The sequence below is a fragment of the Sceloporus occidentalis genome, unplaced genomic scaffold (assembly GCF_023333645.1).
Source record: "Sceloporus occidentalis isolate IW3139 unplaced genomic scaffold, rSceOcc1.0.p SCAF_1, whole genome shotgun sequence".
NCBI lineage: Eukaryota > Metazoa > Chordata > Lepidosauria > Squamata > Phrynosomatidae > Sceloporus > Sceloporus occidentalis.
Window position 1 is genome coordinate 149731326 of NW_028316981.1, and position 13215 is coordinate 149744540.

Genomic DNA, 13215 nt, shown 5'->3' on the forward strand with positions numbered 1-13215 from the left:
AGCTGAAAGTCACCCAGAGGGTTTCCATGGCTGTGCAGGGATTCAAATCTCTCCAGAGCCATGGTCCAACACTCAAAACACTTAACACTGTGTTGGTATGCAACCTTATAGAAAGGGTATGTAGTTTGCCAACTATATTTATTTGTTGTTACTGTAATTTAGAAGAGCTACTTATAAGGCATTTGCAAAATTAAAATGTTTCTATCACATCTCCAATAAAAATAAGAAAGTAATGGCATACTAAAATAAAATAAAGTAATATCACTGTTTTTTAAAGTATTTTAAAATGATGGCAGATTAAAACATAAAAGGCAGTCCTAGGACTTGTCCAGAAGGGGGGAAATTCTCTAGAACTGTTGAGAATTTCCACTTCTTTTTGTTTTGATTTTACCTGCATATTATCAGGTTTGTATCCAAACTCTTTCTTGAAATAGCCTGGATTTTCCTCCTCCCTTCCCTGCTACCTCCTCCCCCTCTGATTGATCATGTGTCATAACTAGACTCAAGCAACATTTCAGAAATTGATTTTCACCTATTTCAATTGGTTCCTTTTAAATTATTATTCAGGAATTATAGTAAATGTGTTACTGCTTTAAAATTATTACACTAGTTAAGCACTTAGATCATTTTGTTTTAGTACAAACATTCTTCTTTCTCTTGCTTGATCTCTGTTCAATCTGTGTCCTAGAAATTCATTTTGGAAATACTGGGTTAAGTTAAACTGACCTGGTAAGTAGGAATGATTTTTTTTTGATAATGCCAGGAATTTCTAGGAAATATTTTGGGATGAAGAAAATGTCACATGGGTCTCCAAAATAAAATCAGTTTGTACAGGAACAAAATGTTTGGACTATGAGAGACTTTGGGGGGATACAGATGGGCAGAAAGTGGTGGCCAGACACCATCCCTCTCTGCCCTGGAGGAAGGCCGCAGCAGACAAAATACTACAGCCTCCATGAGGCTTAAAAAGAACCCTCTCCTGGCAGATTATTTTTCCGCCGTGTACAGGGCGCCATTTGCGTACTGTTTGGGTGCTGCGCCACATGGATGTTATCATTGTGCATCCCGTGTAAACAACGGTGCACAAAGATGGCACCCACGGTAGGGCTCGGGAGCATGTGGACACTCCGATCTCCTGAGCTGTATTTTCGGCTGCAGACCGGCGCAAAGCGCCAGTCTGTACTGAGCCTTAGTTATTAAAATCCAGAGATGCTTTTAAGTAAAAATGCTCTCAGAATGTACTTAAACATGCAGTGAACTTGCTGGAGTTCTCTAGGGAGAGAATTCTGGAACCTGGATGCCATCACAGAAAAGGCCCTGCTTCATCCACAGAAGTCTTCTTTTAGGTTAATAACTTCAATATTGCAAGCTTCCTTATCCATCTGCTGAGTGAGAAGGCAAGATCTAAGTAAATTAAGGATCTAAATAATAGCTAAAAGCTAGATAAAACTAAAATGAATGCTTAGCAGCAATAATCCTGTTGTGATATATAGACATATATTGTCTGATTTATATTGGTAGCCCCAATAATAGTACTCCCATTGAATAAGTTGTTGAATGAGTCAAAAATTATGTAAATCCCATTGATCCAATGGGTCCATTCCACTGAATTAAATTGCAACTGGAATTGCAATTACAGTTCCAGTAGCAGTAATTCATAACAGTTCAGGCATATATTCTACAAGTACTAACAGGTTTGTCTGCCTTTCCCTATTGTGGAAGTGAGTTTGGTTCATCCTTTCAGAAGTTCATTTCAAATATATTTTGTAAATACATTAAAGGATTATGTGCTTGCCATTGGATCTAGCCATTTTCACTACTTCACATAACTGTACAGAATTAGAAGTGTGGTAATTAAGAATTTGGTCTCTGATAAGTTGGAAGGCAGTAGGAAAAATGGAAGACTATATGACAGGTGGATAGACTCAATCAAGAAAGCCAGTTATGAGTCTGCAAGGCCTGAGCAGGGCTATTGATAACAGAGTGATTTGGCAGTCTCTCCTTCATAGAGTCACCATGAAGTGGAGTTGACTTGACAGTAGTTAACAACAGATCTTGATAGGAATTGAGTAGCATTTTCCTCCACTGTGGTGCTCCTTCCATTTAGTACAGTTTTCTAGCTACCAATCCTAATATTAATAACTGGAATAAAATATAAGTTGAAATGGCTTTTCTAACTTATTTATTAATAATTGTGTATAATACTCCTGTGTTAATTGCTAAGGGGCTTCTAGCACAAACGTTTTTGACTTAGAATGGCTTTGTTTGTCTGTTGATTTGTCTTCTAACCAAAGCTATTTTTTCTCTTTTTTCCCCTCCCCTCCCCACTCTTTATAGGATCCTAAACACTTCAAATCAGAGAAGACTGGGAGAGGCCTATTAAAAGAAGGCTGGAGGGACACTCAAGAACCCATAATGTGTTCCTACAAATTAGTGTCAGTGAAATTTGAAGTGTGGGGACTTCAAACTCGAGTAGAGCAGTTTGTTCACAAGGTGGGTAAAGGACAGTGCATCTAGCCCGTTGATCCTCTTTCCCCTTGAACAAACAGCAGTGTGTATAAATAAGGACTTGCTACCAGAGCCCCATCTGGGCTGCCTACAGGGCCATGTGCACTATTCACTGGCATGCACATGCCAAAAGCCCCGCACTGGGTGTCACCAAGTCAGGGTACGCCACTCCTACAATACCTAACCAAAACTTAAAAATAACTTCTTCCTGCCACAATCATCTCATTCACACCCTCATAGCACCACCACCCCAGCTCCACCTGTCTAGCTGTCCTTGAATGTGGGACAGGAAATATTTTAGAGGATGCTACCTTGGGTATTCTGGATTTGAATTATCTCCCTAGGTAGAAACAAAACAATTTTTCCCCAGGATTACATGACATGATCACTGACTCCCAGCACTACCTACTCAGCTATCTAGACAGAAACATGGATTGTAAGTTGTACAAAACAAGAATGCAACAATACTACATTCTTCTCTTTGATATCTTTCTACATGAGATATATTTCACTTACTCTTGTAAGGTCTCCTTATAATTTATGTGCTGGAGGGTCTGCACATTTGTGTTTATCTTAGGTTCAAGGTCTGAAACAGGCAAAAGAGGAACAGAGTGAGAAAGGATATGCTGCAGAGGATGCTATATAACGAGAAATCTCTCAGAGTTTAAGAGTATAAGAATGTGAATGTTGCTCATTTTGATTGCAGGCATGTTTCCTTCTTCTGGTGATTGGTGTCCTGGTGCATGCTCAAAGGTTCAGATAAAATAAGATATAGTTGTGCTGAATATTGACCCATTTTTCAGAGAACATGGAATTCACTTCCCCTGAACTATGCTTGAATTCTTTATTTTAAAAAGAATCTGACATGCTTCTTAGAAAGAGCTTTCCATCATGACTCCCATCTAGGGAGCTTTCCATCATGATTCCTTTCTAGGCTAGATGTATTACCCTTTTAAAATACAATAAAAGTATAAACACATCCATAGATAGAATTATGTATTTTATTTTAAGCAGAAATATGTACCTTTTAAAAGTGGGGGTGCTTTTACTACTGAATAGTAGCCACCTGATTTGGCTAAAACTTAATTTTCTTGGAGAAGTCTTTCAATCCAAGCATAATATATGGATAGGTGGATTTTGCTGACCCAGGGATGCTCCTGGGAAACAATGAGACAGACCATGATTAATGTTGTGGGTTTATGAATCATGCAGCATAAAATGGCACTGTGCCATTTCCCCAGTACAGTTTTACCAACTTTGATGCAAGCCTAGGAACATGGGTTGTTGTTGTGTTTTTTCATCCTATCAACACAGAAAGAATCTGTACTTTCAACTGTACATAATTTGCTTGCTGTGCAGGTTATTTCTCCCTGGAATTAGAGACAAACAGTACATGAGAGCTAGGAAAGTAGAACGGTACAAAGTTTTCTGGCACCATTCATTCAGAAAAGTTTACTTCTAGCTGCAACCACATTTTTGGCAGGCATCTTATGAGCAATCAAGGTCATGAGTTTCCGCATAGAAGAGGGGAGATAATGGGGATGAGGATGTGTTTTTTTTTCTCTTAGAAGGCGAGGACAGTATACATAGCTTTCTTCCGGCCTTTTTTATCCTCCAATTTATGCTTGATTTTGGTAGTGCTAAGAGATAGTGACTGTCCTAAGGTCACTCACTGAGCTTCATGATTCAGGAGATATTGCACCCTGATATTTCAGACTGGCTGCCAGTCTGATTTTCTCACTGCTTCACCGTATTGAATCTTTAGTTCTGCACTACGCTATTTACTTCTAAGGGTGTTGTTGTAAAGTGTTCAAAACAAACAGTGTAAAGTGTAGTGCATGCATACCTCTTTGAGTTGTTCTTACTTTTTTCTCAGTGAAGTCTATCCTTGTTACAGGTGGTCAGAGATATATTGCTGATTGGTCACCGACAGGCTTTTGCATGGGTGGATGAGTGGTATGGTAAGTCATGTTTCCAAATGAATGCACATTGTGGGCACAAGAAATGGCTGAGACCATACTCACTGTATGCCACCCTGTACTGTGTTCCAGTTTCTTTTGTTAAGATAGCCATTACTGGAGGATGATTTTTGTATTTTTTACTTTCTGTAAAGAACTTGCTTGTCACATATATTCTTCATAGCCAAAGTTGTAGAAAGAATTTTAGACTAAGTATGTGCTTGATCTATGGTAAACATAATGGTTCTAACTGTTCTGATTGTAGCTCTTTTTTGTTATTCCTATTTTTTACTTTTTCACAACTGAGAATGAATGTGATACCTTATAGACATGGCTACAATCCTGCAGCAGTGCTTGACGTCATACTATTTGTATGCCTGCTTCTTACCATCTGAAGTTATTAGAATTTTATTTTTGGCTCACATTATTTTAAACTGTTTTCAGTATAAGAGAGGAACATTTTGAAATTTAAACCAGGATCTCAGTTGGCCCTTAAGAGAGCCATTGCCTAGTGGCAGCAGTGGTTACATGTAAAAATGACCCAGGAATAAAAGGAGACTAGCAGAAATCTGTACAATGACCTGTGTGGGAGGCCCTGAACATCTAATCTTGTGGTCTCGTCCCAAACTCTGAAACATATTTTTATGTTATGTCTATCCTGGTCCCTAATTGAAACTTCATTAAAACTAAGTTATCTGTGACAGTCATTAAAAGATAAGCAAACAGAGAACAACCAGCATTTTTTAAAATATAATAATTCTTTATTAACAAAGGCAAATGAACATGAAGAGACAAATCAAACCCACAAAATGAAACTACCAAACAAATACAAGACAACTAATACAGAAAAATTAAAATTTGACTTCCTGCTTCCCTTTATCTGCTTTCTAAATTATGTGATTTCTAAATTAATATATAGTTTATCCTCTCTATTATTCATGTATATTTCATTTTTAACTTCTAATTATAATAACAAAAACTATTGACTTTTCTTTCATTGTCACAAATTATAATAACAATAATATGAGCTAATACATCTTACATTTCAAATCCTGCACAACTGGTACTGTATCTCCTCTTTTCTGATAAATATACTATGTTTTCTTAAATATTTTCATTGAATTATTTCTCACCAAATCCAACAGTTTATCTAAAGAGGCTAATTCCATAACCTTTTCTATCGAATCTAAACATGTTGGCATTTCGTTGGTTTTCCACTTTCTTGCAAAGACATCTCTTGTGGCTGTAATTAAATAACTTCTGTTTCTGTGCTCTTCCTTATCATCTAAACTACTCATATTTAACAAATATCATTCTGGCCTTGAACTTATCTTCATTTTCAAGATGTTTTCTATCCACTTATTAATTTTAAACCAAAATTTTCTAGCCCTTTTATATTTCCACCCTATCTGAAAAAATGAACCTACCTCTTTCTTGCACTTCCAGCATTTATCTGATATTCCCTTTAACATCTTTTACATTTTGGGGGGAGTCATATACCATTTGTACATCATTTTATAGAAGTTTTCTTTGGGATCATATGAACATGTAAATTTTAATCCTTTAGTCCAAATGTCTTCCCATTGCTTCATTTGTAGATTATGGCCTATATCTGATGCCCAACTAATCATGCAGTATTTTACTTGTTCTACCTCGGTATTGAATCTTAATAACCATTTATACATTTTACTAATTAAATGATTATCTTCAGAACATAATTCTTTTTTGAATTCTGATTTTTGTCCCTCATATTCAAATTACTTTAGATCTTCTTGAGAACAACCAGCATTTTGAGAACATTGTTTAAAAATCATTTAAAAGATTCAATTTAGAATCCCTTGCTTCTGACGCAGTCTGTGAGATCAATACATGCTAGGCTATAATGGTACTATAATTCAATACAGGCTAGGTAATAGTGATACTAATAATGTTCAGACTATTACAGTGTAATTCCAGACATCAATACTGTTAATATTTCCATATTGTACAATATGTATGCAGGTTTTTATTTTATACTAGGAAAGTAAAAAGTCAGTACAATCTGTTCATTATGATAAATATGGATGAATCAGACACAACCATTTCCCAAATGCCTAATTGTAGCCTAGTAATAATGGGAGGGTGAGAAGAAGTCAGAAAAGATTCTACTATTAGGAATGTAATGTTCCCTTAAATCTTCTGTCACCAATTCCAAGTATTTATACAACTACTTCAGTTATATTATGGGTCTGTTTCATATAACTTCCTGAGTTCTTAAATTGCCAGAAAGAAAATCTATTAGAAACCTTCTGCCATACAAGCTAGTAATGTTGTCTCAACAGTCAATTAGCCCTGAAAATGGAAGTATTGGTCAACAGACTTTAGTATCTTCATATCGATTTCCCTGCTTTATGGATAACTGGAAATATAATCATGCTTTATAAAGAAAATTTCTTCTAAAATTAATTTCTTTCAGAAATGTAAGAAACCATACAATTTTATTTGCTGAGGATCAGGAGAACATGGCTTTCTCTTTCTTCTCTGTGTTTTATAATTTAAAGGTAGTTGCAGACCAGGGGGAAAATCCTGGACTGAATAAGAATGAATATTCTTGTTTGCCAGTGATAGTCATCCTTTCAGAGTGCACACAAATCTCACCTTTGTACTCAGGGCTCAGCTCAATCTGGCAAGGCCCGATCTCCACCACTGACTAGTTACTAACAAAACAATCCAGAATGCAGAGATATGTTAGGAGGCAGAGCTGTGAGAGTTACCACCCTAAAAATAAGCCACTGTGACTAAGGAAGAGTAAGCCACTAGCATTGGAAAAACAGTGCCAATAGGAAGGCCACAACTATGGTATCCTTGGATATTTAACTAGTCAGGATCCCCATGCACAGAATTGAAGCCAGTGAGATGGCATCATTTATTGTATCCCACCCATTTAAGCATAGAAGCTGGCTCTGTACATAAAGGTTTGAGGAGGCGTCCAGGATTGTGCCAATGTCTAAAGTGAAAAACTATGGCTAGCATGTTCCTGCAGTCGAGTTGGCTGGTAGAAATGAGTGGGATGTCCGCTGGGGCAGGTTAGTAATCATTATGTAGCAAAATATATTTTGAACTATTAGCCATATCACACAATTTGATAGGCAGTCCCCTTCCAACTACTCCCTCTCCATGCATATTGTTACCATAGTACATCCTTTCCTCACTCCATGCCTAACAGTATAAAATTTAGGTGAGTGTTTGGCAGCTGGAGGGCATTGTGTCAAACAGTCTAACACCCTGCCTATCTGTTTTTATATTAATCTGGGGGCTGAATGGCACATGGATGAAGGCAAAACAGATAAATTTGTATGGTCAAAGTACACAATATGCTTAGCACATATTTAGAAGAAATGCCTTCTCAACTGGGGAAAAACTTTGCTTTACCCTAGTACATGTTTTTCCTCACTTACATTTAATGTGCTTTGTTTTATGATTGGTCACTGGGAGGTAAGCATGGGTGCAATTTGCTATTTTGATTGCTGAGGCAGATGTCTCCCATTGTTGGGAGGAAAATGTGTTAATTGCAGTACACATTCCCCTTGATGTCTGGTTTGTCTCTTGATGCATTGATGATACCCATGCAGCTGCTAAATAAGGCTGGGTGCCCAGAGTTCTATGGCCCTGAAAGATCATGCCCCAAACTTCTGCTTCTAAATATGAGCTTGTGCTCAAAGCAAAAGCATAAGACAACTACACACATTTTGCTGATGAAAGCAGCACCATCTCCCAAAGAGAGCACAAAGCCAGTAGGTCAGGTGGCAGATAGGTCCATAATCTGTAGCAAACATATCTGCATTAAGACCCAGTCTTTATTCTAAACTTCCCTGCCAGGACCAAAACTGGTGAACAGTTCCTGCCAAAGGAGGATGGTCATTGTTCTAATCTAATCTAGTCAGAAGCCTTGGCTGGTAATGGCTGTCTATCACTTGTACTTTATTTAAACTAAACATAAAATGAAAGTATTTTGTCACATGTTATGGTGCATGTGTAGTGTACAGCTGATATTCCTGCACAATTTCTTTTTCTATCAAAAATAGTCTTGAATGAAGCTATCCTAAGATGTTCCCTTTCTGGTTTATAGTAGTAAACATAAGGAGTTCAGGTTAGAAAGAAAAATGCTGAGTAGGTCACAGAATGATAAAAATCAAAATAGAGCCATATGACAGAGGCAATCGCCTCGTACTGCTGCAAATAATATAACAGCAGCAAGGAGAAAATTCAGAGGGGCTTGGACAACAATAGAGCTTAACATATTTAATCTTCAAAGCACAGTTGACACATTAATCACCCTAGCAGCCTGTGAAATAAGGATTATTATCTCCATTTTGCAGATGAAAAAGCGAAAGGGAATTTTTAGGTGACTCTCCATTAAGGGGAGAGTGAGTGTCAAAACTAGGATTAGTTCTGTCAGCTATCCTTAGGAAAATTAACCAGTAGATAGTAAGGTGAAGGGCTCTTATTTTCTCAGAATTAACTGCCCCTGACTGCCTATCTGAAGCCTTGAGTACATTCTGTCAGGAAAAATGCATTTATAACAAATAGAAAGTGTGAAAACAGCAGAAAGTTACTTTTACAGCCCCTTGATACTTTTTAAGCTCTGTGTGCTCACTAAAGCGCGTTACAGACCGCCCAGAAGGGGCAGTCTCACGCTGCTGCCAGTTGCTCTGTGAGGGAGCTGCAGCAGCCAAACCGTGCGGCTCCCTCGCGGAGCAAAAAGAAGCCCCAAAATGGTGCTTCTTTCCGCAGCGCGGATATGACGCCGCAAGGCGCCAATGGCGCACTCGCAGCATCATATGCGCCACACGACGTGCGGATGCAGCGCATCTGCTACGTAAAGATGGCAGCCCCCATGTGGAACAGGCGCCATCATTTTGTACGGACTCGGTCCATATTAGGGTTAGGGGCGTCCGGAAGGGACGCCCCTTTCTAACCCTAATATAGACCCAGTCCATACTATAGGCCCATTTGTAACGGGCCTTAGTGTTCCTTCCAGGCTATCAGTTTTGGGGTAAATCTAAATCCCATAGGGGAAAACTACTATTCCTCAATATAAGGGACCATATGATAGGTATAGAAAACAGAAAGTGGAAATCAGAATTGTACCATAAGTTTACATAAAGGATATATTAGTACAATTATAATCTTTTAGTGCTTATGTTGTTGTTAACTTTATCTTAAGGCAACTTCATGAATGAAAAACCACTAAGTCACCCTATTAACAGCCCTGCTCAGTTCTTGCAGACACAGAACCATGGCTTCCTTGATTGAGTGTATCCATCTAGAATGTGGTCTTCCTCTTTTCCTATTTCCTTCCACCTTACTAAACATTCTTGTCTTTTCTAGTCAGTCATGTCTCATGATATGGCCAACAATAGTCTCAGTTTAATCATCTTGGCCTCTAGGGAGCGTTCAAGCCTGATTTGCTCTAGAACTGATTTATTTGTCTTTTTACAGTCCACAGTATTGGACTATTCTCCAGCACCACAATTCAAATTAGTTGATTTTCTTCCTGTCAGCTTTCTTCACTTACAGCTTTCACAATCATACATTGAAACTGGGAATGTGGTGACATTGATAAGCCTGATTTTATTATTCAATGATACATCTTTACATTTCAGATCTTGCCTAGTTCTTTCATAACTGTATAGCTTCCAGAATTTTGAGCATCACTTTGCATGCAAGGGAAATTAATGCAATGGTCCTGTGGTTACTGCAATCCTTGTTGTGCCCTTTCTTGGGAATTGGAATGTACATTGAGTGTTTCCAATCTCTGGGCCTTTCTTTTTCCATATTTGTTGACAGATTTTAGTTATAACTAAAGTAGAGTCTGTCTCTGTAGCTTGAAGCAGCTCTATTAGCATGTCATCTGTTCCTGGTGATTTATTTCTCCCAAGTGCTCTGAGTCCAGCTTCCACTTCACCTTTAAATTGGAGTTTCATCTTCAAATGGTTCTTCCTTGAATGACTCTGTCATCCTTTCATCTATTTTATAAAGTACTTCAATGTATTGTTTCCATCAGCTTTTTATTTTTACTTGGTCATGTAATGTATTCTCCTGCTGGTCCTAGAGCATCTCCACCCTTAGTTTAAATTTTCTTTAGATTTCACAGATCTTGTGAAAGAGGTCCCTTGTTCTTCCTTTTTTGTTGTCATCTTCTATTTCTCTCCATTGACTGTTCTAATAGTTCTCCTTATCCCTACACACAAGTTGCTGAATAGTTACTTTCAAGGTTCTGATTCTAATTCTGTCACCGTTTACTTTTTCTTCTCGTTTGCCTTTGTTTGAAGAGTGTCAGCTATCATCGACTGAGCCTTCTCTTTCTTTTTGACTGTAAATTGGGCATTTTGCATTCCTCCCTGACAATGTCCCTGGCTTTAGTCCCATAGTTCTTCTGGCTCCCAGTCAATTAGGCTTAATATTGCAAATCTATTTTGTATATTATCTTTAAATTCTGCAAGGATGTTCTTCAGGTTGTATTGAGACACAATTGTTAGTTTAGTCTTTAGCTTTACTCACGTTTTTTGACATTAACAGTTCATGGTCTGTGTCACATTCTGCCCCTGATCTTGTTTTTGCAGAAAGAATGGAGTATCTCCATTCTCCATCTTTTGCTTCCAGTTACATAGTCTATTTGATTGCTATATTGGCCATATACAAAGACATAGCCATCAGTATGCAAAGAGATCTTGTAGCACTTTTGAGACTAACAGAAAGAAAGAAGTTAGTAGCATTTGCTTTTGTAGACTTGAGCCTACTTCCTCATGCATGTAGGCTCAAGTCTATAAAAGCTCATGCTACCAAAATCTTTCTTTCAGTTAGTCTCAAAGGTGCTACAAGTTCCCTATGCATAAATATATACAGTTCCTTTAGTGGTTGCTTGAGAAATGTGTTTGCAATGAACAAACTGTTGGCTTTGCAAAATTCAGTCAGTCATTCCCCTGCTTCATTTCTTGATCCTAGGCCAAGTGTTCCTACAATCTTCGATTGTGCTTTGTTTCCTACTTTTGCACTCCAGTTGCCTAGGATTGACAAGTCCTATTTTGCAAAGTTTATACATTCCAGTTCTTGTTTTATTATATCTAGCTTCCCCTGATTCATGCTTCTCACATTCCATGTTCCTATAATACGTACTGTGCACCTTTGGACTTTCCTTTCATCTCTGAGCATGTCAGTTGCTGATCATGCTTTCAGCTTGAATCCAGTTGCATCATTAGCCACAGCGCTATTTGTAGTTGTCTTCTGCTATGTCCCAGTAGATCGCTGAGTGTCATCTTCTGGCACTCACTCTTGTTTCATTTTGGATTGTCTCATCATAGGGTTTTCATGGCAAAAGACATTCTAAATGGATTTACCATCCCTCCTCCTGCACAGTACAATCAGTCCTCCTTATCCACGAATTTTTTTTTTATCCATGGATTCAAGCATCCAAGGCTTGAAAATATTTTTTAAAAGTAAAAATTCCAAAGAGCAAACCTTGATTTTTGCCATTTTATATAAGGGACACTATTTTACTATGCCATTGTATTTATTGGGACTTAAGCATCTACGGATTTTGTTATCCACAGGCATCCTGGAACCAGACTCCAGCAGATACCAAGGGCCCACTGTACTAACAAGCAGTGGCATCCCTAGGGTTGGTGTCATCCGGTGCAATCACTCATGGTGTCACTCCCCTCACTGACCGCTTCCTCCTATTTCACACCATATAGAAGCCTTAGTTTTATTTTGTTTTTTGCACTAATGTTACTCGTAAATCATAATTCCCATATACCACTGAATGTAATGCTAATAACAATAGCAAGCAATAGCAAGTACATTTCTATACCACTTATCAGTGCACTTAAGCACTCCCTAAGTGGTTTACAATATGTAAGCTAATTGCCCCCAACAAGTTGGGTACTCATTTTAGTGACCTTGGAAGGATGCAAGCATAAGTCGAGCTTGAACCCCCTTCGCTGGGATTGAACTTAAGTGGCTGCAGTACAGGCTCTACCAGGGCTCTAATAGTTGTGACATAAACAAATAGCAAAATTAAAAACTATACCTTCAAATTATAATATCATATGCATAACCTAAATGTATTTACATAAACATAGTGAAGATTTGGTTAAAATGTAATGTTCTTTAAAAAATAATAATAATAATAATTTAAAAATCATTTTTTAAAAAAATCAATTTTAATTTTTAAAAAATCTGGAGGCCCTCCTTTCTTCTCCCACTAAGGTTCACCTCACTCCCACCATCTCTTAAAGCATTTTAAAGAGATACAGGCAAATGCCACAATCTTTAGCTATGGTGCCATTTCTGTTGTCTCTGAGAGATCCTCCACCAGTGCCACCCCCACTATTGCTGCTGCTCGGTAGTTCTTTGGCATATATAGTCTGGCTCCTCAACAAAAGCCTGTCTGACATGGGAGAACCTACTAGCAGCATTGTTACCATCAGCATAGCCTCTTGACTCACAGGAGCACACAATCCCACAACTGTGGAAAGGTAGTGCCATGGTCTGCTTATCATGACTCAAAATTGATTCATCTTTTGTCCCCATATGCAACTTATCCTTTAAAATCCTGAGGACAATAACAAGGGAGTTGAACTTATAGTATTGGCTCTACATGAATGCCTGGACTGGGTCCAGAATGTCAAGGCTATTTTATTTTACAATTCCCTGCCCTGAGTATAAAAGTTATTAGTGTAGCTATATATATATATAATGCACATTC

The 13215-nt window shown here is 38.0% G+C and overlaps 1 protein-coding gene across 1 annotated transcript in view; it reads left to right on the forward strand.

Annotated features, from left to right (window-relative positions):
• Window positions 1-13215, forward strand: part of PITPNC1 (phosphatidylinositol transfer protein cytoplasmic 1) — a 186515-nt gene that overhangs the window by 155003 nt on the left and 18297 nt on the right. The window contains exons 7-8 of the mRNA XM_089540927.1: window positions 2338-2493; window positions 4406-4469. Of these exons, the coding sequence (XP_089397053.1) occupies window positions 2338-2493; window positions 4406-4469 (220 nt within the window). The remainder of the gene's footprint in view (window positions 1-2337; window positions 2494-4405; window positions 4470-13215) is intronic.